Source organism: Capricornis sumatraensis, chromosome 6 (genome assembly GCF_032405125.1).
Source record: "Capricornis sumatraensis isolate serow.1 chromosome 6, serow.2, whole genome shotgun sequence".
Lineage (NCBI taxonomy): Eukaryota > Metazoa > Chordata > Mammalia > Artiodactyla > Bovidae > Capricornis > Capricornis sumatraensis.
The window spans coordinates 76,447,444-76,475,330 of NC_091074.1; the positions used below are offsets into that span (position 1 = coordinate 76,447,444).

Sequence of the window (27,887 nt, forward strand, 5' to 3'; positions counted from 1 at the left end):
ATACTCTTCCTTGGTACATCCCCTCATCTTAGGGATCTCTTAAAAGTTGGTCTTTAGCATCTTCACAATACACACACAATCTGGCTTACCTCTTATATTTTCACATTACCAGCATGGTGATAAGTTATTAATTTTGAGCTCAGTTCAGCCCAGATATCTTCTCCGGGGATATTCACCTATTTAGTCAAATAGAAATCTCATTCTGAACATTCCACAAGAAGCTTAAAACTGAACAGATCCCCAGACAATTAGCTTTCTCTTTTCTTTCTCCACCATCAGCAATGTTTCTCACTTCCTTCTCTCTGTCCCACCCAGTAAATAGCCCCACAACCAATCATTCAGGCAGCAAGCCTTCACAGATACCTTCCACAACCAACTACTCATACCAGCATTAGTGCTATTGTTACCAAATCCAAGCTTGCTCTGCTCGCCCATCTGATAGGCCAATGAATCCAAGAGATGAAATGTTGAGACAAGGAAGAGACTTTAACTGGGAAGCTGGCAGACCAAGAAGATAGCAGGCTAGCACCTCAAAATAACCATCTTATTGGGGTCTTTTATAAATCAGAGAGAAAGAAGCAATGAGTTACTAAAGTCAAAAGGCAGAATAGAGAGGGAGATGCAATGGTGAAGTAAAGCGAAAGATCTTCAGTCTTGCAAAACATCTCCAAGGGAATGGCCAGCCTTTGGAAGGGGGTGTGTTAATCTCTTCTATTCACAGATGGGCAGGGACAAACTCTCTCTGCAAGTTGAACTAAAGGCACTTTAGTTTACAGTCAAGCAGAGGGGCAGGGTCCTCCAGGCTAGCCATTGAATGTGATTATAATAATAAAAGCAAATCAAAGAAAGTTTCCCACATGAAGTCAGAATTGGCTTCCTCCCTCCAACACTATCCTTTAAATATCCTTTCCAAATACATGACAGCTTGTCTTTCACACTCTGAAACAGTCCAGTATGCCTTTTGAATGGTCAAGTGAGCGAATACATTGGAAAGGAAGATAATAAAGTGAGAGAAATGATGGCACAAAGTGCTCTATGTTAATATTCAATGGAATAGGTTTTATATTGGTTTTCAAAGTGTTTTTTTTTTTTAACTTGAGGTCTCTTCATTCAGCGTTATGAAATGCCTGTTGAGTTTTTCTTGTACGAAGTTGCCTTTCTTCCCTCTCCCTCTTTTCTTCTCTTTCTCCATTAAATCTTGCCTTTCTTTGGGTCCCTCTCCCTGTCGGGGAACCCTCCTCCCAGCACGCTGGTCAGCTCCTCTCCCAACTTGCTGGTTTAGCCCCGCCCACGCGGAGCTCAAGTCACGAGGCCGCGGGCGGGGCGCAGCCAACGGGGCGGGGGCTCCACAGCGCGCATGGGCGGAGCGGGGAGCGGGCCGCCCTAGCTATATCTGCGCCTGCGCGGTGCCGCTGCGGGGCCAGTCGGGACGGAGGAGACAAGATGGCGCTGCGGGCGATGCGGGGGATCGTGAACGGGGCCGCGCCTGAGCTACCAGTACCCACCAGCGGGCCCCTGGCGGGGTCTCGAGAGCAGGCGCTGGCAGTTAGCCGGAACTACCTCTCCCAGCCTCGTCTCAGTAAGTATCAGAGAGCAAGACGAATCCTGTCTTTGCTCTTAGCCCCTTGCTCCCACTCACCTGCTTAACCAGAGGGGTAGGTGGGGTGGGGAGGGTTGTTTTTCGGTCTCGCGCCCCTCTACCCCGACCTCCGCGTCTCTCTCTAGAAGGGGATTTTCAGTGTCTCTTAATTTCCGTGCCAGCGGTGGACTAAGGGGAAGAGCACCATCGGAACTTTTTCCTGGGTTGGTGGGCTCCGGTCTGTTGCCCTACCCTGTGCAGCTTCCCGAGGCTGGAGCCTGCTCAGGCGCTTGCTTCCTGTCCTGGAGGCAAGGCCGCTCCTTGCAGCTCTTGTCCTGATCTTCTGCTGGCCTCGTTTGGATCTGCAAGGGTCGAGGGAACACCCCTCCCCATCCCTCTGCCTCGGGTGTGGACTTCAGGGCAGGTTTTGAGCTCCTGCCGAGGGAGACGGTGTAGTGTCATCGCTGACGTGGTCAGGCTTTTCTCGGATGGAGGTCAGGCCCGCAGCCAGAGGGAGATGTTGTTCGGTGGAGAGGCAGCCCCGCAGGACACCTAGATACCAGCGAAAGCCAGACCTGAAAAGTACCCCGCAGGTCATCCCAGTCTAAGCCTCTCATTTTACAGTGAGAAGCCTAAGGTTCTGAGAGAGACAGGGCATGCCAGGCTTTAGATGCCTAATTACTGACAAAGCAGGAAAATTCAGATGTCTTCATTCCTGCTGGACCTTTTTCCTACCATTAACTTGAGTGCAAGGTTGTCTTAGGGAAGACAAGCAGTTTTGCCTGTATATGTCGAATATATGCAAAACATATGCAGAGCCATGTTTAAAATGTTGTTATTCTGAAAAAATCCTGATAACCAGGCTTAAATGGACTCCTCAGCAATTCCAAATAAATGGTTCTTGATTACTAAACAGTGAGATTGTGTATCACCAGACCTTCTTTAGGCATTGGGGATGAGCCCTGAAAGTAGACCCTTTACAGTTCAGGAAAGCACCTGATGTTTCCCAACACTGCTTAATTGCCAGAGTGCCTATTTGTGGGTGGCTCTTCGGTTAAAAAGAATTTCAGATGAAGGGTTTCAGTCTGGCCGCTCTCCTCCTGACTAATCCCATCCTGATCAGTCACTGGGTCATGTGACAGCACTGCAGTGTGAAGAAGGAGGAAAGGCTTGATCATAGGTTTGCTGAGATGTGCTCTTTTTTTCTTGTTTGAGATACAGTTGACCTATAACGTTGTGTTTCAGGTGTACAGCAAAATGATTCAGTTATATGTATGTGTATATGTGTGTGTTTCCCTTTTTAGATTCTTTCCCATTATAATGTTAAATTATAATTATAAAGGTTATTACAAGATATTGAATATAGTTCCCTGTGCTGTGCAGTATGTCCTATTGGCTACTGGTGTATCAATTGTAATTCCAAACTTCTAATTTTTCCCGCCCCCCCCCCACCCATGTGCTTTTTATAATGGGAATTATTTGCATTAGAGAATGCCTGTTGGGAGTTTGTGTGAGCTGAAGTAAATATTTCAAGAAATTGACAAAAGTTGCATTCATAAGAATACATTTGTGCCTAACAATTACAGATACTCTCACTAATTGCATTTGTATGCATTGATGTTCTTTGGGTAGAACAGATAAGACATTATAGTGGTGCTTCTAGGAAAAGATTAGAAGAGGCAATAGTCATTTTTCCATATAATTATTCACTCAGTCTCAATTCAGAGTATCAACTGAAACGAAGTTGAAAGAGTACTCCATGAGTAAGGTTGTGAGCTCTTAAGGGAGGTATGATTTCTGGACATTCTGTGTGTGCTTAGCGTGGCTGAAGAACTTCAGGAGATGAGATGCCCCATGATAAGATACAAGGTTGCAACACAGTGCTTAAAACTGAAACTTTGTGGTTCAGGAATCCCTTTTGTATCCTCAGTGCCTAGTCCTGTGCGTTCCGTTTTGTAATTGTTGTGTAGCTTGCATTTAAGCTCCTTATTCTAATCGTTTAGTGTTTGAATCCTTAATGTGGATGGAACCTGAGTAGGGAGTTGGGGTACTTGGTTGGAGTTTTCCTTCTGTGTCTGGATTATTCTAAAAAGCACAAATGATACCATACTTATGCTAACAGCTAACAGCATTTGAATGTCATTTTTTTCTTATATTGCTACATTCTTGGTTCTGGTTAACACTTTAATCACTTCTGAATAAATATTGATTAACCTTGTCACTTTTCTAATTAAAGATGTTACCATCCTTAGTGAAAAGTTATAGTTATTTAATGTGTGTTGTTTGAATAAAGGAATGGAATATTGGCAGTTCCACTGTACAAATAGTATGCTGGTTTTGAAAAATTGGGGGATTATGGGGCTGTTAACAAGGTCTGGAAAATGAGATCTGCAGACTTGAAATACTCTTGAGCACAGTGGTTGAATTTCCAGTCACAAGGAAAGAAAGCTTGATTTTCTTTTACACTTTGAGCAAGATTCAGTAATACACTTAGAGCTTTTGGATGTTAAACGTTTTGAATTAATCTCCTGTTTCTTGAGATCCTAGGTCCTCCTCTCTTGCAGTTCTTATGTCATAAAGTAAACCTAACCTCAGTGAAAAGTCCAATAAAGGAATCATTGGCCTGCTCTTTTTCTAGACCCTCTCTCTCCTTGCCCCCTGCAAGGTGTGGGTCCCTACTTTTCTTGCACAATAGATGATGATTGTTCTGGTTTTGTTTTGCTAATAAGGTAGAGGCTGAAGGACTAGATCCATATTGTGCAATGGTTGTTTAATTTTCTCTTTGAAAGTTTCACAATCATTAAGTAGTGTTAGATCTGTTGAACAGTCTTGTATCCTGTAGGAGGAAGAGGATGTCATCTGACCAAGTACGTGCTTCTTAAAACCTTTGTAGATTTGGGGTTTAAAGTGTTGTTGTCTAAATATTTATCACCTCCCTAAATATTCAGGATCAAAGATGTAACCATATCTGCTTTGTTGTCAAAAGTTCTAATCATTTCATGCAGACCGAAGTTCTTGTTTGGAATTTTCAAGAGAAGAGTGGTCATTATTATTGTCAAACACAGGCATATTTATGTAATTTGTGAATGGATTTTGATATTTTGAAGAATAGCTTAATGTCTTTGGCAGCTTTACTCTAAACAGTTGTCTTTGGTTTGGGCTGTTAATAGTAATGGTGAGGTGTGCGTGTGTGCTTAGTCGCTTCAGTTTTGTCTGACTCTTTGCGACCCTATGGAGTGTAGCCCACCAGGCTTCTCTTTCCATTGGGATTCTCCAGGCGAGAATACTGGAGTGAGTTGCCGTGCTCTCCTCCAGGGAATCTTCCTGACCCAGGAATCGAACCTACATCTGTTACATTTTCTGCATTGGCAGGTGTGTTCTTTACCACTCGTGCCACCTGGGAAACCCAATAATGATGAGAAAAGCTGGGCAAATGCTGTTGAGAGATAAAAGGTGGTGTTGTTGTTTTCTCTGCTTGTCTTCCACCCTCCCCCAACCCCACCATTTTATTATTATGGAAAGGTGCTATAGTTTGTATATAAACTGTCTTCTCCCTGTTTGTAGTCCAATGCTAGAAACTGTCTTATCTCAATATTTTTAAATTACACTGGAGACTAAGGGTTAACAAACTTAGAATTAGGAGAAGGGGGACACAAACAAACAAAAGTAATTTTAGCCCTCTCTCTTTGATTTAGTAACAGGTTTCTCAGAGATGTAGTTGAAGTGTGGAATATGTATGTCAGCCTTGCCTGCCTCCCAGTGTGTTTGTGAGCTGAAACAAGGTAACCTATCTGAAGATGCTCTGCTAAGGGTGAAGCAGTTTGTTTTGGTAATGTGTTTTGTTTAGTTTGGATTGTGCCATGTGTTAGTTTCTTTTGTATCCAACTTTAATTTAAATCAAGCATGTTGCTTAAACTCTGCTTTTTATCTGAAGTGGTCTCCTGGTGCTTACCAGTGAGAGCAAATTGCTGAAGCATCTCCATCAGTTTCTCCCTTTTCTGTTTCAACATTTCTAATGCTTGGACTCCATTGGAGAAAGATTATTTTTCAGTAATGATAGAGTGTCCCAGATCACAGAAAAGGACCAGTTCAGTTTTAGAATTTGAGCTGTAGCACAGAGTTAAAGAAAAAGTGACTGGAGGTGGACTGTGTAAGTTCAGATCCTTAGGGAAGTTACTTAATTTTTGGGAAAAAAAAAAAAAACTTGGAATAATATTCATTAACTCATAGACCTGTTATGGAGATTAAAAAAGAATTCCTGGCAAGTACTTATTGAATATTATCGGCGGTTTTGGTATTAATCAATTTGAATGGTTCTTGGCTTTTTTGAAGGCTACGTACATTGTTTTAAATTCGGAGACTGTGATGAAGTAGAATCTTGTCTTCTATAGTAGCAATCAACTTGATTCACTATTTCCAGGAAAAGCAATCATTAGTGTATTTTTTTTCATGGTCATACTTTTGTCTTGTGACTGGCAAAACTTCATAGTTTTGAATGAGCTTGAATTTAAACATGAGATTCTAAAGGATCATTGTTGACGAGGTTAAAAATTCAAAGAAATTGCAAATCTTTTCCAGAAAGTAAAGAGAATTTCAGAACCTGAAGCGTTTAAGTTGCCTATAAATCTCAAAACTGAATTCCCTTCACTGGCCCACTCTCTCCTCCTGTTCCCAACTGTTAAGGTTTTTGAAAAAGTCAGTGTTTTAAAAGCCAGGTGCTAAGAAAATCTGTTTCTAATGTAGTTCACCTTGCATATCCACATAGCAGTTTTAGAAAATCATTGAAAATCAATATTTGGAATCTTAAAATGAGAACAATGAGGAAAAAAATCTAAAAAGAGTAAATGTGTGTTTGTGTGTATAACTGATTCACTTTGCAGTGCATCTGAAACTAACACAACATTGTAAATCAACTATATGCCAATAAATTTTTTTTCAAAATTATATACAAAAGTATTCTTAAAAAATGAGAAAAATTAGGGAATTCCCTGATGGTCCAGTGGTTAGGACTCTGCACTTTTAACTCCCTGGCCTGGGTTCAGTCCCCGATCAGGGAACTACTATCCCTCAAACCAGATGACACTGCCAAAAATAAAATAAGAACAAGGAAGAAGTTTCAGGGGTAGGAATTATTTTTAAGAGTATTAGGTTGTTTTAAAACAGTAGGGAGGATGAATCAGTAGTATGTTAACTGTCTTTCAAGTTGGCGGCAGTCAGTTATAACGTGTAATATTCTCTACCTGGCAAAGCATAAATGTGATGTACAGCAAAGCATAAATTAAAAAAGAACTTACGAAAACAAATAATGCAATGATACTAGGATATGCGCTTTTGTATTTTTATTCTTGTATAAAGTTATTTGCTGGCTATTGTTGGTCTCTAGTTCAGTGAGTTGGGAGGATTATCGTAAAAGTAGTAGAAAATATAACAATTGAGATCTTTCTAATAATCTTGAATTGCTTGCTTGCTTAGGTGTGCAGTCATATCCTACCTACTCTTTGTGACCCCATGAATTGTAGCCCACCAGCCTCCTCTGTCCATGGGATTTCCCAGGCAAGAATACTGGAGTGGAATGCTGTTTCTTCCTCCAGGGGATCTTTCTGACCCAAGGATCAAACCCACACCTCCTATGTGTCTTACATTGCAGGTGTATTCTTGACCCTTGAGCCATTAGGGAAAACCTTGGAGGCATGATTAACTTGTTTACATGGACATCCATTCAGGTTGTGACTCCTTTTTATCTAAAGTTGAAGAAAAAGGAAAAATAGAGTACTTTTAGGGACCTCTGTTCGGAGAAGGCACTGGCACCCACTCCATGACTCTTGCCTGGAAAATCCCATGGATGGAGGAGTCTGGTAGGCTGCAGTCCATGGGGTCGCTAAGAGTCGGACATGACTGAGCGACTTCACTTTCACTTTTCACTTTCATGCATTGGAGAAGGAAATGGCAACCCACTCCAGTGTTCTTGCCTGGGGAATCCCAGGGACCGGGGAGCCTGGTGGGCTACCGTCTGTGGGGTCACACAGAGTAGGACACGACTGAAGTGACTTAGCAGCAGCAGGGACCTCTGTTGATCATTACAGTTATAAATGTATTCAAGCAAATATTTTGTGTCAGGAGTTAAATGTCCTCAGAATGAAAAACAGGTGTCTTGATAGTGCTTGCTCGCTCTCTCTCCGGAGCACTTGCTTCCTGGCTAAAGAAATTGTGGTTTTAAATTCTGAAGCTCCTTGAGTAATCAGACTGCTTGTTTAAATGGTTTCCTTGTTCCTGGGCATCTACATTCATGCAGAAATTTCTGTCTAAGACCTCATAAGAAATCATGCAAGTGAAAATTTCCCAACTGATTGACAGCTTTTTATAAATTATTTATTTCATTTGTTTATTCAGCTTTTCTGATTATAAAATTTAGTTAATTCTGACATTGTTGGATTTGCTCTCCTGAGTTCTGATTTACACAATTACGATTAATTACACTTGGCAGGTATGGAGCTGTGTTGTGGTTCACCAATGGCTACATCTTTTCTAAAATGAGGGATTTGGGTAGCTTGATTGTGTGCATAATTTGCAGTAGAAAATATAAGCTTCTACAATGACAGTAACATTTGACTTTTTTTTTTTACAGGATACTTGTATGTTCTCTGGCCTTTTATCCCCCTGCATAAGCTCTTTTTTTGCAGTTTTTATGGTACCGTTTAATGATGGCTTTTCATCTTAACAGACTACTTTTTCTCAGATTTCTTCCAAGAGTTTTGTCACTTTTGCTTAAAAAGGGTTCCCTTCCCCTTCTCTGTCTACTTGCCACCTTTTCTACAAAGCCATTTCTCTTCTAAATAAGAACAGCTGCACTGTCGTCCCCATGCTCCACAGATCCTCTGAACACCTCTGTTAGAACCCTTAACTCCCCTCCTCCCCATAAAATTGTGGACTCTTAGGAACTCTCTCTCTTGGCCTTTGTTTTCCTAGCCTAGGTCCTTGAAGCAGTGTGATTTATAGTAAGAATTGAACATGGTTTGGGTTGAATGAAGGGGAATTATGAAAAGTTGTACAGATAGGGGCATATTTTATGAATTCAGTGAAAAGTTTCATACTGTTTGAGTGCTCCATATAATAATGGATGTGACAAAGTAGAGGACTTTTGGTGATACCAGAGAAGTAATGGAGACTGTTGTCATATTTGACTGGCACTGACTGTTTCTGTTTCTTTCCAGCATACAAGACAGTATCAGGAGTTAATGGTCCACTAGTGATCTTAGATCATGTTAAGGTAATACCACTGTCCTTATCATCTAACCATTTATGCAGTTAAAAGTATAGTACTGAAAACTCTAATTTTTTGTAATTAAAAATTACAAATTTTAAGCCTGCCTTGGTCTGAATGTCATTGCTACATAGGAGATAAGAATTTTAGAGCAGAAGTCAGAAGATAGGATTCTAGTATTGGATCTATTGTGGATTCTGTTTGTGATCTTGAGTCCCTTATCTGCAAAATTTTTAATTTTTTAAAATTAATTTTTAATAAAATTAAAATTATTCTAATTAAAATTAAATTTTAATGAATTAAAATTTTTTAATTTAAAAATTTAATTCTGCCTCCTAGGTTTATTAGGGAAATAACTAATATTTGTATGTTTTATGACTTGTAGAATATTAGATATACAGTATCTTACGGCTCTTGTCATAGACTACCATGTATTATAACTACTTGTTACATATTTGTTTTATCTTCTCTACTAAATTTTAAGGTCTTTAAGTGAATAAACAATAAACTTTATCTTTGAGGACCTGACACTAGTGTTCAATTAATGAATAAACGACCGGTTATCTCAACAGTGGCTAAAACCATAAAGTGAAGAATAGCTTTTACCTATTCAGTTTGTTGAAAGACTCTTTTGTTACATTTTTTTTTAGCCACACCTATATAATAAGAATTATCTTAGAAAAAGAGGCACGTAATATAGTTTATAATTGAGTACCTTGGGTGAAGCCTCCTGAGTTCTGTGATTAAAATACCTTCAGAGGAGATAATTTGTGTAATATGCTCAGTAATTCTGCTTTGGTTGTTGTTGAGAGTGGATTGGGGGAAAGGTACACATTTATTAGTTTGTTGAGAGAAGTAATGATGAAAGTACGTTTGGCATGTGGCCCTTCTAGATGCAGAAAGTAATCAAAAGACATTTCCTAAAAGAGTGCAAAGTGCATTATCTGTTCAGCTTTATTTAAGTTAATATTTTTACGCATGACAGGGTACCTATGCAAATCAGATTGAGCATGTAGCTTGCTCCTGGCCACGGCTTCATGCTAGTATGCAGTTTGATTCAGAGCTTCAGTATGTAGCACTGAAGTTGTACAACATACATGCAGATGTCCATTAATGTTTTGTGAAAGGATGGAGCATACACTTTTCTTTTTTGAGAAAGTATTGAAAACATTATTTGTTTCTTTATCCTTTATTCTTTTTTACATACTTCTTACTAGATAAAATTGGGGGCTTATATTTTAAAAATATGAAGCATATTAGTAAATATACTTTGAAACAGTTTAAAAATATTCATGTTTCAACTATATTAAATGTTGAACTCAGCACCAAAAATATACAATACAAATATGTAAATGTCTAATTGCTAAGGGCTGTGAAGGGTAAGTACAAGATACTGTGAGAGTCAGTAACGGGAAGGACTTCGAAAACATCTTGGAGGAAGTAATTTTAAGAAAGCTGAGAAAGTTTTATTGAATGTTTGGGGTATAACGCCAACTGAGGAAAAACTGGTAAATAAAGCTTATATAGTTGTAAGAATATATATGCCATAATGCATATATATAGGATCAAGGAATAGATAATTTTATACAAATTGTATCAGAATAGATGATGATGGAGACTTCTGTGTTTAACTCACTTTCTGAAGGTAGCACATCTTTCACACCAGACAAAAGGTAGTATCAGAAAAGAAACAGTGTAGCTATTCTCACTCACAGGCACAGATTCCAAAATGTGAGCATAAATGTATGCTCACGTTGGATATTAGCAAGAGCATATTTTAAAAAGTCCACAGGATTATGACAAAGTAGAATTTATCCTAGTAATACAAAGATGATTTGATATTAGAAAATGTCAGTATAATTCAGGTCATTCATAGATTAAGCTAGAGAAAGCTTATGCTCTTTTCAGTAAATACCAAAAATATATCTGATAAAATTACTTGCTGCTTTAAAAAAAAAGAAGAAAAAGAAGGTGGTTTTAGAAATAAGGGATAGAACACACTTTCAAAACCTCTCAAATGCTATCCACTATAACCTACCACAAACAGCATCCTTAAGGGGAAAGTCTGGGAACATTCCCATTTAAGTCAGGAACAAGATGAGGGGGCCCGTTGTCCCCACCACTCTCCATCTTTGTTTATCCTTTTGCTTGAACCCTGATCAGTGTTGTGGGAAAAAGAAATTAGGGGATATAGGGATTAAAAAGGAAAAGGCACAACTATCATCATTTCTTGGTATTGTGATTAAACAGAAAACACAAGTCATTCAGTGGATGGACTATTAGAAACAGTGGTGTTAAACAGTGTTGCTGGATACAGAAGGTCAGTCTGTAGAAACCAGTAGTGTTTTGTATGCCAGGAGTAACTACTGGAATAACTAGTAACTTTTTACAGAAAACTTCATTGAAAAACATAAAAGTCAACTTCAAATAAGAGGAGACTCCACACCCATGAATGAAAAGACTCAGAATTCTCCCCAGGTGACAAAATCAGTTAGAAGCAGATAATAAAGATTTGGTGCAAGAGTGGGCAGGCATTTCAGTGGAACAAAATTGAGATTCCTAAAACCAGCTCTTCTCACACCTGAGAATCTGACTTGATAAATGATAAAGGCTACATTACAAGTCAGTGGGGGCTATTTTGTGTTACTCAGTAAATAAGAGTTGGGGCATTTGGCTTCCTGTATAGAAAAAAGAAAAATGAGAAAAATACAATTACTTACCAGAAATAAATCCAAATGGATTAAAGACCTAAACATGAAAAACCTATCAGAAGACAATATAGAAGACCATTTTTATTTGTGATTTTAGATTGGAAGGTTTACCTACAAAAAAGAGGCAAATCATAAAGGAAAATAAGTCATTTTATTGTAAAAACTTCTGTTCGATTAAGATTACCATAAATAAAATTTAAAAAGACTGGGAGCAGATTCTTGGAAAAGGATTAATATTCAGAATCTATGAGACTTATCTAAAAGTAAATTAGAATAAGCAGATTCAGTTGAAAAGTGAGGAAAATATGTTAATAAGCCAGTTACAGGAAGTGAAGTCAGAATTGTCAATGAACATGAAAAGATGCTTAGTAGAATCAGAAAAATGCAAATTGAAAGATACTATTCTTTATTTTATCAAAATGGTAACAATTAAAGTTTGATAATATAAGATTGGTAAAGATGTAGGGAAAAGATACTTTTCTATGCTACTAGGAAATTGTAAAGATTACTCCTTTGCAGAGTAATTTCACAGAGAAATGGACACAACCTGTAACCTGCCACTAGGTAACTAAATACCAAACTTAGGCCCACTTGCATGAGGCCCATATGTGAGACTGTCCATTGAAGTATGTTTGTACTAGTATAAATTTGGAACAACCTTGAACACCAGTGGTAGAAGAACAGCTGGGTGAAATGTCACATCACTTGATTTTATCTTAAATATTATCATGACAGACCCAAAATATTCAGGCAAGTGGGAAAAAGATGATATGTTTAGTATGTTCCCATTTAGGTAAAAGAAACATTAATGGTATATTTTTGGAAATATGCAATTTAGAATATTAAAATGGACTAGAGGAATGCACTTCTGGTTAGGAGAAGTGTATATTGAGGGGGGTGTATTAGCATTGTTTATAATGAGTAATTATTTTATTGTTTGGTTGCATTTTATTCCTGTTCTCTGACAGCACAAGGTGATTAGTGTTTAAACAGCCCAGAAGCAAGCATCATTGCTGAGTAGAGGGAATATAGTTATTTGTTAGTTTTATCATCTTTCTATAGTCTGAAAACTTAAAAATATACATGGAAGAAAAAAAATAATTAACTGCTGTGTTCCCATAGAATCAAGATTCTTCTTTCTGTACCTTTCGCTGTGTTTGTCAGAATGTGTGCCAACAATGAGCGTTTTAAGGACTGAAACTACCTGAGGATATTTTAGCCTCTTGATATACACCTCCATGTACAGGGGACGTGTAGGGATTGCACAAGCGTGTGTGCTGTGGCAGAGCCTGTAGAGCATTTGGGCTTCTAAAATGTCGGTTTATTGAGCCTTTGTTTTTTTCCTATTTAGTTTCCCAGATATGCTGAGATTGTGCACTTAACACTACCTGATGGGACGAAGAGGAGCGGGCAAGTTCTAGAAGTTAGTGGTTCCAAAGCTGTGGTTCAGGTAAGCATTACTTTAAAAATCTGGCCAGTTGAACATTTTTCTAATCACAAAAAGGCATAAGAAACACCATTTCTTATGATTTGTAGTGGTTTTTAGTTATCTTATGTTTTCTCGTGATTATCGCATAAGTATACAGATCTTCCTTGACTTACTTGTGGGATGACAGCTTGATAAACCCATCAGTAAGTTGAAAATACCATTTAAGTTGAAAATGCATTTAGTACATCACAGCTTAGCTTAACTTCCATTGAAGATTTCAGAACACTCAGATTAGCACGCAGTTGCACAAGACCGTCTAATGCAAAGGCTATTTTACAATAAAATGGTACATATCGAATGTATTTCTACCATATGACCCCTCTGTTTTTTTAGAGGTTGATTACTGACTGTGAGGGAAGAAAATGAATTTTCCTTGTTTCTTACCAAATGTCTGCCACCTATGTGCATTCTAGCCCAAGAGCTCCACTGGTATAATGGCTTTTTTTTTTTAATTAGTAAAATGAAGCAGATAATCACATAGAAGGAAAGAGACAAAAAAATAGAATTCACAGCTTGTGGGTTGAAACCAAAACAAGATCTGAGTCTTTGACTTTAAATTGTCTCTGATAAGTCTAGTTTTTAATGTTAACTGACTATAGAAAGTAGCAGTTTTCTTGAATAACATATTGCCCTAAAAAGTAGTATGGATGGCATCACTGACTCAATGGACATGAGTTTGAGCAAGCTCTAGGAGATGGCGAAGGACAGGGAAGCATGGCGTGCTGCAGTCCATGGGACTGCAGAGTCAGACACAGCTAAGCAACTAAACAACAACTAAAAAGTAATCTAAAGCAGAGGTCAGCAGAGTTTTTGTAAGGGGCCAAATAGTAGATTTTTTTAGGCTTTGTGAGGTTTTATCTAGGGTTTCCTCTGTTGCAAGGTCTTTACACTTTCTTTCCCTTCTTTTTTTTTTTTTAAGAAAAACCACCCTTTAAAATTGTAAAAAAAAAAAAAAAACCCACCCAAAAAACACATTCTTAGCTTGCTTGATAGGTTTGAACTGCAGGCATGACCCTGGTTAAGAGGTGGAAGTTTGGTTCATCACCCACCATGAACACTTGTTAGTGATATTAAAAGTAGTATATACATTTATGTATTTTACTTTATAAGGGCCATTTAAGAGGCAAATAAATTTTAAGCACTTATGATCATATTTCTTTTACTCTCTGTTTACTTTTCTTTCTTGATAGGTATTTGAAGGGACTTCAGGTATAGATGCCAAGAAAACGTCCTGTGAGTTTACCGGAGATATTCTCCGAACGCCAGTGTCTGAGGATATGCTTGGTAAACATATTATTATTCATTCTGAGCAGAGATCTGTTTCCTTTTTAACATATTTCCATGTAGTTTTTTTTTCAATGAATGTTTAAAAACACAGTTTAAAAAGTGAATATTTGAGTCATTGTACTCTCTGTACTGTCTTGTCATTGTTTAACAGGTCGGGTATTCAATGGATCAGGAAAACCCATTGACAGAGGTCCTGTTGTCCTGGCTGAAGACTTCCTTGACATCATGGGTAGGGACATAAAATGGATTTTGTGTTTAGAGGAGATAGCATCTGTCTTATACCTTTGTCAGAGAAAGGATGATTTTTATGATACTTAAGTAGATAACCAACATGCTTCATATTTAATTAGTTATTTTGTTACTTAGTAATTTTATTTTTCCTAGAGTTCATCTTAATTTTTTATGTCAAATACTGCAAGATATTGTAAAATATTACTAGGATATATCTGAAATATAAGTAGTAGAGCCCTAATGGCTTTGAAATTAGGGTTTCTCTCTTGCTACACTGTATAATTTATGAATCTACAAAAGATTAATGGAAAAAAGTCTCAGATTTCAAAAATAACTCATTTTTTAAGAGTAGAAAGAAATGCTTTATATGATTGTAGTCTTTATATATAGATGTATTAAAATATTCTCTTTTGGAAATGCATTAGGCCAGCCAATCAACCCTCAATGTCGAATCTATCCAGAGGAGATGATTCAGACTGGCATTTCGGCCATAGATGGCATGAACAGTATTGCTCGGGGACAGAAGATTCCTATCTTCTCTGCTGCTGGCTTACCGCACAATGAGGTGAGAACTAGAATCTGTTTGATCTGAAATTTAAGAAGAAAGGATCTCCAAATGTTTTACTGTTAGTGAGAAACCAGATAAAGGATTTTCAAGGTAAATACCCAATGTTACTATTTATGTAATCCAGTTCCATTGACTCTCTTATCCATGTATATCTGACTTCTTCCTTACTCTTAGAAATCTTTGCAAAAATCGCAGAATAATTTTGTTAGGGAAAGACCTTTAAGACATCCCAATTTCATTTATGATTTAATTCCCAAAAGTTTAGGTTAAAGGTTATTTTGTTACAGAAAATATTATTTTAGATTTCAACTCAGTCCTTTTATACTCCCCATCAGATTGCAGCTCAAATCTGTCGCCAGGCTGGTTTGGTAAAAAAATCCAAAGATGTAGTGGACTACAGTGAGGAAAATTTTGCGATTGTATTTGCTGCTATGGGTGTAAGTATAATCTTTTCCTGTTTTAGAATGAAATGTAAAATTGCTTATGTTCTTAAAACAGTGTAGAGAAATACACATGTATCATTCAATTTATTGCTAGGTAGAGAAGTTTCAACTTGGTATTTTGGGCAAACCATGGATTAGTATTTAGCAGTTGACTGGAATATAAGAATAATTCTTTTTGTGCCCAAAGCTGACTGTTTACGCTCCTGGCTTTTGTGAATGTTTTGGGAGTACCTGAAGCTTTAAAAGAAGGAGCAGTACATATCTGTAGCTTGGCCTTCATTAGAAATAAATGCTGGGGGGCTGGCGGGGGGAGGGGGAGAAATACTAAGAATCTTGCGTCTCTGAGCACTGATGAAGTCATTGCTATTTAGGTAAACATGGAAACTGCCCGGTTCTTCAAATCTGACTTTGAGGAAAATGGCTCAATGGACAACGTCTGCCTGTTTTTGAACTTGGCTAATGACCCAACGTAAGTAAATGAATATGCTGTTTCTCTCTGTTTACACAGGCTTCTGGTCAAAAATGTTACCTTAGACTAGGGAGGTAAAACATTATAATGAAAGCTTCATGGGCCTAGGAATAAGATAACCATGTATGTAAATTCCAGCTCTGGTTTTTACATGTTACTTGGTTTTGGGCAAGTCATTTAAGCTCTGAAGTTCAATGTCTTCTTTCATAAAATGTGATAAATAATACTTGTCTCACAGAGTTGGGGATATTAAATGAGATAATAAGCTACTTAGCACATGGCCCATACGCAGTAAATGACCTTTTCCTTTTACCTGTAAAATCTGGCCCCTGTTGTTTCCTCCTTTCTCCTTCTCGCTTGCTTCCTTTCTTGCTAAATTTTGAGAACTATGTAGTTCTGAGAAATTATGGGGCATTTATAACATAATCAACTTAGCTGTGTAGCACTGAGTAAATACATAAAAGAACTCTGCCTTACTTAAGAATTTTAAAGTAGTAATTGCTTCACCTTCGTCAGTTTGTGTGAAACTTTAAAAGGGAGATGGTACTGTTATTTCCGGAATCATTTTATCTTGCTTTTGGCCTTTTTGTCTGCGTGACATAGTACCTAATGTTTCCTTTCAGTATTGAGCGAATCATCACTCCTCGATTGGCTCTAACCACGGCCGAGTTCCTGGCCTATCAGTGTGAGAAACATGTATTGGTTATCCTAACAGACATGAGTTCTTATGCTGAAGCACTTCGAGAGGTAATTTTTCTCTTAATTACAGTAGGTTATCTTGTTAGGGTTATCTTGTTGCTCTGCAAGTTTTCATTTTTTTTTAATCATTTTAAAAAATTCATTATTCATATATTAGTGTAACACCTTAATCAGGAAAGAAAATACTGTTTTTGTCAGCCTAGTTGAAATGATTGAAAATGAGATTTAAATTATTAGCCTATTTATCATACTGTCACTATCTCCATTGATTAAGACTGGGTTCTCGGGACTTTTCCTGGTGGTCCAATGGTTAAGAATCCACCTTCTAGTGCAAGGGTCGTGTGTTTGATCCCAGGTGAGAGAACTAGGTTCCCACATGCCACGGAGCAGCTATGCCCGTGTGCTGCAACTAAGATGTGACACACCAATGAATGAACGATTAAATAAATATTAGAAAAAGATCGGATTCTTAAAGAGAGTAAATCATGCAAGCTGTTCAATCAGCTTCTCTACCAGGAAGTTCTGTCTCTGTCCAGACAGTCCATTTTTAGCCCGTTCCAAGAATTTCATTTTCAGTGACGTAAATTTTTATTTATTTACATAAATAAAGACTATACTCTGGTGGAACCCTCTTCAGAACTTTTTTCCCTTCAGAAAACTCAGTATTTAGGAACAGTATAAGATTCTAGCATCCAGAAGTGTGGGGCGGGTTCTGATGCAAGTTAGGAAATTTTGAGTAAGTGCTCTTTTAAGTATGTAAAAAAGAGAAAAAGACTTCTGAAGAGACTTGCTATATAAATATCTAGCTTCTTAAAATTCCTTAAGATCTGTCACCATATCTCACTCCGCTTTGGTGCTTTTCCATTGAAGGACTTTTTTTCTCCCATCCATCCATCCATACTCACGTAAAAGGCAGTAAAAATAAGTATTAGTGAAAATTTTTAAGAAAGACAATTTAAAAGCCCTTTTAAAAAAATTATTAGATTCAACAGACAGCTATTCTGTTAAATAGCCACTTAAGTTTTCTATATGTTTATCTTGCTTTCTACATGATCTCCTTTGATGTTCAGTTGCTAAGTTATGTATGACTGTGACCCCATGGACTGCAGCATGCCACATTGATAAAAACTGGTCTGCAGGCCACAGTTTGAGTAGCTCTGATGGAGCATGCTCTTGGAGGTGCCAAAGTAGCACTTAGAAGTTGGGCTTCATGCTTTAGGGTTCTTAGTGGTTGTGGATTAATATGTGTACAAAATATTCTAGTGTGTGTGTCTCTGAGAGAAAGACCTTGTATTACTGTTCTTGTGCAGTGATCTAGGGAAATTATCTGGCCCTTGATTCCAGTTGTGAATTGGGGTTAATATTAACTTCCTCATTAGAGTTCTTGTGAGGATTAAATGATGTATGTAAAGTATATCTGGAGAAGGAAATGGCAACTCACTCCATTCTTGCCTGGGAGATCCCATGGACAGAGGAGCCTGGCAGGCTACAGTCCATGGGTTTGCAGAATCAGACGCAACTAAGCACACATGCATAAAATGCATCAAGTGATTTATGTATATATATTTATTTTTTCCCTTTTGATTTTTTTCAGAGTTTATATAAATCTGCAGGATACATAACATGAAATAAATCTTGTGAACTTAGAATATTTTCTTGGTTTTAAAATGGACTTCCTTTGATTTATGAAATTGCAAGCTAGATTTTCTTCTGGCAAGCTATTCAAAGATTCTTGTTATGGCAATAATGATTTTAACAAAAAGCTTCTGTTCCCCAGTTGTCAACATTTCTGTTGTAGAATAGTCTGAAATTTTGTTGCTAGATTTTTCTTAATGAGACAATACTTAAAATGAACAAGATGATATTTCTGACTTTGTAATTTGGCCTATTCAAACAAATGTGTTCTAACCAAGCGTTAGCTCTCATATTCTGGTATGTGATACTGTTCTCCTTGACTCACTGTCAGGTTTCAGCAGCCAGGGAAGAGGTTCCTGGTCGACGAGGTTTCCCAGGTTACATGTATACAGATTTAGCCACAATATATGAACGCGCTGGTCGAGTGGAAGGTCGAAATGGCTCTATTACTCAAATTCCTATTCTCACCATGCCTAACGATGGTAAGTTTTGCGTCTTTGGATTATAGCAGGCCTGATCATTGTAAGGGCTTTAATTTCAAGAGAGAAGATCGTCTATCGTTTTGAGAGTATTAGAAGTTGAGTTTACCTAATGATTTGTTTCTGATAAAATTTTTTCATTTCAAAACTTCCTATAATTATTATTCTTTAGTAGAAAAAAATTTATTTTGATTTTAATTTTTATTAAGTAGCTAGTATTTAGTGTCTGCTATTTGCAGTCCACTGGTCCAGATGTAAGGAAATTTTTTAAAACGTATGAGCTCTTCTTATTGTAAGCTACTCATTCTACTTGGATATTTTCTTTATGTATGTGCACCAGTAATTTAATTTAGCTTAAGTGCCAGATAAAGAGCACAAGTAGTAAATGCCACAAGACTGGAGGTGGAACGATTGGCAAAGGCTTGTTAAAGATGACCTGGTTCTACCATGTGTGTGAGTGCACAGTGCGATGCCTGCCTGGCTGGCTGCCCAGGAGCTCCTGGGTGAGACTTTCAGCATTCCCCTTTTGTTAGTGTCTTTTTGTCTTTATCTCAGTTTTTTTTTTAATACTTTTACAGAATATTTTCAGAAACAGTAATAACTATAACTGAGCACTATTTCAAGTGTGTTGTAAATACTGACTCATTTGATCTTCATGGTGACTTTGAGGTGTCTGCTCTGCTGTGAGGCACGGGGAGGTAAAGTGTCCCAAATAGGAAGAGGTGGCTTTAGAACCCAGGCAGTCTGAGTACTACCTCAGACGTGACAATGATTTGTTCCAAGGAAGTAGCTACAAGATTACTCTCCGTAGTTGAACAGACCAGGGACACCTTGCTCTGTAGGGCCTGTTTGGTGCTGCCTGTAGTGTTGCTTTACTTGTTGAGCCTCTTTGTATTTCCCATGTTGAAACGTTGGGTACCCATCTGGGATAATTTATGGAAGAACGCTGTCTCAGTATACATCAAATGGTCAAATCCCTGCAAGCGAACTTTTTGTTTAAATGGAACGTTGTTTACACTTGGGGGAGAGGCAGCGCATCTAGGAGAAATAGTGCTTTTTTATGAATGTAGCTAATTTAACTTGCGTCAACACATATCTGACTGTGCTGCAGCCGAGTAAGTTAAACTGGCCATTGTGGTAACCTCTAACCATTTTGGTTGTTTAAATTCTAAACTTTATTAAAATCAGATTAAGTTTTGAAATTAAGTGTTTCAGTCACAGTGGCCACATTTGACCAGTGGCTGCCATATTGCACAGCACAAATAAAGAATTTTTCCATCATCACAGAAAATTATTTTATATAGCACTGTTTTAAGTAGTACAGATCGACTTCCTGTGGTTTTGTTTATATGAGATGGACAGTAACTAACATCAGATGTCTTCCTCTGGTAGATATTACTCACCCAATCCCTGACTTGACTGGATATATTACAGAGGGGCAGATCTATGTGGACAGACAGCTACACAACAGACAGGTATTGAACACTTGTGCAGTGCTATAAGCTTACACATCTATTCTTCAATTATTCTTTAGTGTCTCTGACTTTGCTCTTAGGAATTATTTATTTAGATAATACCAACTTGAATTGTTTTTAATATGACTATGAAACTGTCATTTCTGTAATACTAAAATCCTAGTTTGGAAAAAACTGCCAGAATTAAGAAATAAGTTTCTACTTTCCTTATTATGCCTTAGAGTCCATTGTCTCAACTCTTTTTGGGTCTTTATTCCAAAATGGTATGGTGCGCCAATTTTGTTACTAATATAAAAATAGATTTTTCAGATTATTTTCCTTTTTATTGTTATTTTTAATTGAGGTATAATTGACATAACATTTCATTAGTCACAGGTGTACAGTGTAATGGTTTGATATTTGTATTTGTCGGAAAATGATCACCACAATAAGCCCAGTTAACGTCTGTCACCTTACATGGTTAAAGTTTTTTTTTCTTATGATGAGAATTTTGGAGATCCAGTCTTCTAGCTACCTTTAAATGTGCAACACAGCGTTACTAGCTTACACAGCCACCGTGCCGACCGTTCCTTCCTGTGACTTAACTGACTTCACCACTTACCCTTTCATCCCCCTCACCCATTTTTCCCACCCCCACCCCTTGCCTCAGGCAGCCACCAGTCTGTTCTCTGTGAGCTCAACAATTTGTTTTTTAAGATCTCATGGATGTGAGATTATACATATTCTCCTTTATACATTATGCATATTTCTCTTTTATCTTTTCTCTCTGACTTATTTCGCTTAGCACAGTGCCCTCAAGGTCCACCCATGTTGTCACAAGCAGCAAGATATCATTCTTTTCTATGCTGAGTAATCAGAAATGGAATCTTTTAGTTATTCTTTAATAGGTGCCAGCATCTAATAATCAGCTTTTCGATGAAATTGTTAAATTTTTTTATGTGTAATTTTATGAGAGTTCAGAACCATTTTGGGTTTGATATTGCAGACAGATTTTGAAAATTCAGTTTTTTTTAATCTTGTACTGTTTTGTAGATTTTACTTTTTGGATTTGATTTATCAAAAGAAGTCTTAAGCTTTAAAAAATTTCTTCCTTATCAGGAAAAGATATTAGGACTCATCTAGGAAGCAAATGCAGCAGCTTTATCTAATTTAAATAATAATAATGAGCTTCACAATCCTTTATTAACAGTAAAGCTTGAATTTTGTACTTAAATATTTTTTCTCCCTTCCCATTTTACCCAAGATTTACCCACCCATTAATGTGCTGCCCTCCTTGTCCCGGTTGATGAAGTCTGCTATTGGAGAAGGCATGACCAGAAAGGATCACGCCGATGTGTCTAACCAGCTGGTACGTGTGCGCTCTCCAGAATGAATGCTTTCTTCGTTCATTCCTTCTGCTTTCTTAACACCTCTTGTCTTTTTTCCACATCACTTTTCTTCTCCCCCATCAAAGCAGGAGTATAATATAGAATAGTGGAATATCAGTGGATTCATTAGAGCCTAGTAGTTTTCTCATAAGGATAAATAAATGCTCGTGACAAAGATAAAAAATCACATGCCTTGGAGAAGGAAATTTTGGCAAACCACTCCAGTGTTGTTGCCTGGGAAATCCTATGGACAGAGAAACCTAGCAGGCTACAGCCCAAAGGGTCACAGAGAGTTGGACATCATCGAGTGAATAAGCACATAGCTACTTAGGTCTTAGAAGCTGGCCCTTTGGTGTGGCTCACTGCTCCCATCTGGCGTTGGGCCCAGGGTCTCTCCCTGAGTTGCCAGTTGTCAGCAAAGAGGAGATCTTTCCCCTCTCTGCTCAGTTCGTCCACCTGACAGCTGTGTAACACAGGACTCGTGTATCTTGAGTGAGATAGTGCCTCCCACCTGCTCCTCAGATCCTTGATCCCTCCAACCCCATCCCCTCTCCAGTCTCAGATGCGAATAAAGTTTAAAGACAAGAAAAAAAAGAACCACATGCTTGAGACCTGCCTCCCATAGTGTATGAATTAAGTTTTTAAATTAAAAAATCAAGGCCTAAAGCCTTTAAGTTTTTATTAGTAATCTTAATAGTAATTATACAGTATTTCTGAAAGGATATTCTACCTTATTTTTTGTTTAACATAGTAGGCAATCACCAGAACACTAAGGGGTACATATATATATATTCTGTGAAATCTTGATTTCTATAGCCCTGAGATTGTATAGCAAGCATAATTACAGGAAAATGCATTTGACCTTAAAATTGGTATGATAAACCTACTAATATCACAAATACATTTTTGAATAGAATTTAGAGATGGACTTCTCCCATAGTGTAAGTTATATGAAAATGCTCTACAAAATGTAAGCTCATTGATATGTTGAGAGAGCATTTTTTTGTACATTGTTAGTAATGCTGGTGTATTGTGTCCCTGAAGACTCCTTTCTGAGTGAGACTACTGTATAATAAAGTCTGACTTGCATATGAACTTTGTGAGTTACGTTTGGAAGTAGTATGAAATCCTGGGAAGGTAGCTGCAGCAGTACGCTTCTGTAGCCCAGATCACTGTTGCCATTCGTGGAACCTGTCTCTGCTTTTGTCTCTGCAGTATGCGTGCTATGCTATTGGTAAGGATGTGCAAGCCATGAAAGCTGTCGTTGGAGAGGAAGCCCTTACCTCAGATGATCTTCTTTACTTGGAATTTCTGCAGAAGTTTGAGAGGAACTTTATTGCTCAGGGTAAGATGACTGTTTTCCCATGAACGTAAACAGCATCCTAGGTAGTTTTGAGGACTTCTTTCCTAGTCTGAGAGAAATTACATTCGTCTCCATGCAGTTTTCCTTCTGATCAGAGAAGAGGTTCTCTCAGCCTCTGCCTTCAACTTCTTGGCCCAGTTATTGGCTCCTGTCTTACTCTTCCCCTTCTTAAAGCCAGGCTTCTGCTCTGCTGCCTCCCTTGTTGCTGCTGCTTCTTAACCTCTTTGCAGTGCTCTCCTCTGGTTTTGGGGCTTTCAGACTTTTCCAGTCCATCTATCTTCATCTTCCTGATTGCCTATCTTCTTGCTTCTTAATTGTTAATGTTTCCAAAGGCTTAATTACCTCTTCCTTCTGTGCTTTTCCCCTACGCTGACTGACTTCCTGTTATGAGCCTTTAGCCTCTTTCTGAAGCTCTAATGCCACGTCTCTAACTGGGATAACTTTGTTTATGCCACTATCTTCTCAGACTTCGCATAGTGAGAAGCAGAGGATTTTCCCAACTGACCACCTGCCTAGCAATTAATTCCCTGTCTACCTCTCACATGACCATTGTGCCATTAGCCCAGGCTCAGGAATTAGGGATTCTTAACCTTTTTCATTTATTTTCCATCATTAAATATTGGCTAATTTGCATTGTTCTCCTTTAAAACATCCTGTTCTGTTTTTTTGTTGTTGTTCCTAATATAACTTAGGCCAGCATTTCTCAAAATTGAACACAGCTTTGAATCTACTGGGGATCTTGTTGAAATGCAGATCTGATTCAGTAGATGTGGGTGGGGCCAGAGAGTCTGTTTTGACATGTTTCTGGGTAATGTTGAAGCTACACTGATCTCTGTCCACTCTGAGTCGGAAGACCTAGTCTAGTCCTTCTCTCATCGTCCGTGTCTGGTGTCTTCACCAGTTTCCCCAGCTCTCTATACCACTGCTGAATAAATTTACTGTTAACTATATTGATTGTCCTTCTGTTAAAAAGTCTGTAGTGGTTTTAAACACATAGCATATGTAATGTAGGGCTTTTGAGCGGTTTTGTTTGGTCTCTCCCCTGCCACTCCTGCTAACGCTGATGAACGCTGTTTTTTACCTCACTGGTACTTATAAAAGATGTGTTTATTTTGGAATAATGCTTCAGCTACGCACATAGGGTTTGTGCAGTTTTCAGTTTACTTGATACAGTTTTTATTAACATTAAAAATCCCCCATATATGATTCCTGGGTTTTCTTAAAAAAAAAAAAAAATATATATATATATATATATATGTAGAACCTTACTGTAAAGGATAACAATTATTCTGGTAGAAAAAAGGATCAAGAACTCTTAACTCCTTAGCCAAAATATGAGATTCATTTGCAGGATAAGGATGACTCTGCTATTAAAAATAATAATGGCAATAACGACTTTGAAACCCACTGCCCTATTCAGGAGCTTAATTGGCATTCAAGGCTTTTTATGTGTCTGTACTAGACTCTTTCAGGTTGGCCTCTTTTTTCTGGGGAACAGTTTTCTCATTACTCCCTGGATAAAACCCTGACTCTAGTTTCCATTATTCTGTGGAATGTATTTAGAGCCCACCCAGTCATCAGAAAAAGGCATGTCTCTCCCTGTGGCTTTCTCCCTTTTCACTTATTCTTACGTCTAAACCCTCATTTCTACATTCAGTCACATCCAGTCCAGGGGGACCTAGCTATTTGTGTCTCTTTTTTATGCATCACGCTCCCAGTGCTAGGCCGATAACAGAGTAAATTTTGAATAACTCTGGTAAGTTGACAGTAGTTGGCCTTTTACTCATCTGATCTCAATTTTTTGTAAGGTCCTTATGAAAACCGCACTGTGTATGAGACTTTGGACATTGGCTGGCAACTGCTCCGAATCTTCCCCAAAGAAATGCTGAAGAGGATCCCTCAGAGCACCCTGAGCGAATTCTACCCTCGAGACTCTGCAAAGCATTAGCTGCTACTTCATCGCTGGCTCGATGCTCTTGTGAAGTACTGGTTCTATTTTCTCTATTCCTTTTGCACTCCCCCATCCCCACCTTTGTGTTGGAGTTTACTGTGTTACCCTGTAATTAAAAACGAAGACTAGGTAACATACTGTGCCAGTGTTGCAATGTTTTAAACTGCTAACAGACTTTAAAATATCCCCTGTTTAGAAAAACCTGGATCCTTCCAACGCTTTCTTTGAAGCAGCTGAGAGTTGGAGGTGGAGTTTTTCGTCGATGTGTGTATTTGTACATAGTGGTGTACCCGACTGCCTAGTGTCCTCATTATTGGGGTCTCTTAGCCCTTGCCTCTCCACCCTGGCAATAGTATCACTATCTGAAGTTACAGTGCTTTGGTCTCCGAGCTAGGGACAAGAGAGGGGTCTGAAAGAGACTTCTCGGAGCCAAGAGGCTTTCCTGAGCGCTGGTTTTAGATTTTGGTATGCCTTGGGGTCTGTGCCGCTGCTCTCAGCAGATGGTTTTTACTGCCCCCCTGCTCTTTCCTGTCTGATAGATAGATTAGAAAAGGAGTTTCCTTTTCCTCTTTGGTATGGATTATCTTCAACCCCCATGTCTTACTGCTCTTCCTCCCTATGAGTAACACAGAATCATGCTGCTTTTGCCCTGCTGGCATCGCTCTGAGCAGCAAGATGCCCTGTCCTCATGATCCTTACTGGGTTTCCATGCAGAAGAATCATCATTACAATAATTAATAGAACTGTTGCTTGGAAAGAGTTGGGGTACAATTTTTTAAAAGTAAAAAAAAAAAATCCTTTCTACATTTGGGCATGCCAGCAGTGGTTTTAAGTTTGTAGAATGTTGACCAGATACTAAAAAGGCAAGTGGGGAAGAGAAAGCACTTCTGTTTATGGATTTTTTAATTTAATGTATGGATATTTTAAACTCTGTTAAGATAGTAGCCTTTGGGAAATCCCCTATTCGGTCCTGCTTTTCGACCTCTTTGCCTTTTCAGGGTAATCTTGTGGCACAAGTGACAGCATTAAAAGCTTTAGCCTTTTAATTCCTCCTCCTTCCTGCTGCGAGCCCTGAGCTGTCTTCTATGCACTTCTGACATGTCTACTGTTGGGTCTCTTTGTGTTCTCTGTTCCTTGGGTGCAATAGCAGCTTCTCCGTGCATTCCATCTTTCTTTCAAGTTGTGTAAAGTTCTTCACTTTTTTCTCTGAAAGTGTAGGGGGTGGGGGTGGGGGAGGTCAGCATGATTATATTTTAATGTAGAAAATGTGACCTGGATATAAAATGAAAATAAATATTAAATTAAATGAAAGTTACCTGCAGTGACTCTGTATCTTCTCATCAAAAAGGTAGTAGCAACGAGCAAGTATATAATAATAATGCACCTCTTTGATTCACAGTTTTGAGCATCATAGCCAATGTAGTGAACCAGGTCCTCTTACAGGGGAACCATGTTTTGTATACCCGTCTGCGTTGTAGGTTGCCCTTTCAAGCTCTTTTCTGTAATACCTCTTCCGCTGTATTATAGTTTGATTCAGGGTCGGGAGTCCCTAAGGTTATTGTAGCATTGTTTGTTGCAAACATTCTCCAGATTTTGAGGGCCTGCCTGCCACGAATGAAAGAGGGTAATAAATAGAAAGTGAAAGACATACTGAAGCAAACTGAAACTTATTTCCAATAAAATCTGAAACAGATGTCCAGTATATAAAGAAAACATAGTGGTTAAAGCCCAAGAATGTGGTATCATGGTAGCCTCCCACTTCTTTCCCCTCCTCAACTCAAAGCAGCATTCAGATGTGGAGGAAAGGCTCCGTCATGGCAAGAATAGGGAGACCTGGGTTCTGAGTCTGGTGCTGCCTAAGCATGTGACCTTGCTAAGTCACTTAACAGATCTGTGTTCCTTTTAGGGTTATTATATGGACTTGAGGTTTTGTATGCGAAACACTAAAACAGTGCCAGGTCCATGTCAGGCACTCTTATAGTAGGCCACTTTTAATAGCAAACTTTATTAAGGCAGACTTAACTACTCAAATAATACTTGGGATTAGTTAAGTAGCGTTCTTGTTAGTTTGTTATCTTTTAGTGAAAACATTTTCTTATTGTACCTCTTTGTGCCAGTGATAAGACTTAATTAAAAGAGCAGCTAAAGTTATGCTTTAATGTGGACTCTCACTACAAGTGAATTTTTTAAAGAGAAAAAGTTTTCTCTGCAGTTGGCTTAGAGTATTTGGGATGTCTCTTCAGAGTTCGGGCTAAGTCATTAAGCATTTACTGCTTGCACTTGACTGTCACTTCAGTCTGTAAGGTTTCATGTAAGTGGGAATATGTTTTCTGGCTAATAAATGCCTCACTGACATGTTTTATTCTCAGCAGCTGTGGACAGTGTCCGATGTCTGGGGTGAACAAAGCATTGTCTGCTTTTGAAATTTTCTCTTATACCAGTAATGGAAAGTTAGCTTAGTCCAGTACTAGGGAACAACAGAAAATAGTTTCCTAGGCCTAACTAAAAATACAGTGTAAAGATGACAAGACAAACTCAGCAAGGCAATTCTTGAAGGACAGAGAACTTAAGTACAAAGAAATGGGTTTTGGGGACTTCCCTACTGGCTAAGACTCCATCCTTCCAATGAGTGGGGGTCAGGGTCTGATCCCTGGTCAGGGAACTAGATCCCACATGCTGCAGCAGATCCAATACAGTCAAGTAGATAAAGATATATAATTTAAAAAAAAAATTTTTTTTTATGAAAATCTTATTCCTTACTCAGCGACCAACTGTAGTTTTATTCCATACTTTCTCCAGTCTGGAGTTGAATAGCACTAAAGCAAATGATGTGGAGTCCTAGCCTGCATTCGCCCTGCAGTAGCAACAGGGAACCGATGT

General features: G+C 38.3%; 1 protein-coding gene across 1 annotated transcript; it reads left to right on the top strand.

Moving 5' to 3' along the window:
* The first annotated feature begins 1,438 nt into the window (after positions 1 to 1,438).
* On the top strand, positions 1,439 to 26,162 carry ATP6V1B2 (ATPase H+ transporting V1 subunit B2). The gene is made up of 14 exons (XM_068973720.1): positions 1,439 to 1,579; positions 8,791 to 8,846; positions 12,903 to 13,001; positions 14,231 to 14,324; positions 14,479 to 14,556; positions 14,984 to 15,123; positions 15,462 to 15,563; positions 15,941 to 16,038; positions 16,662 to 16,785; positions 18,704 to 18,854; positions 20,244 to 20,326; positions 21,570 to 21,674; positions 22,909 to 23,038; positions 24,865 to 26,162. Exons 1-14 carry the CDS (start codon positions 1,444 to 1,446, stop codon positions 25,002 to 25,004), a joined length of 1,536 nt encoding a protein of 511 aa, XP_068829821.1. The 5' UTR covers positions 1,439 to 1,443; the 3' UTR covers positions 25,005 to 26,162.
* Positions 26,163 to 27,887: the final 1,725 nt, after the last annotated feature.

What these genes read in the sequence shown, in the direction of transcription:
- ATP6V1B2 (XM_068973720.1), top strand. Translation starts at nt 1,444, where the DNA reads ATGGCGCTGCGGGCGATGCGGGGGATCGTGAACGGGGCCGCGCCTGAG. An exon ending in CCTCTCCCAGCCTCGTCTCA is followed by an intron (nt 1,580 to 8,790) that starts GTAAGTATCAGA and finishes GTTTCTTTCCAG; the next exon opens with CATACAAGACAGTATCAGGA. An exon ending in CCGATGTGTCTAACCAGCTG is followed by an intron (nt 21,675 to 22,908) that starts GTACGTGTGCGC and finishes TTGTCTCTGCAG; the next exon opens with TATGCGTGCTATGCTATTGG.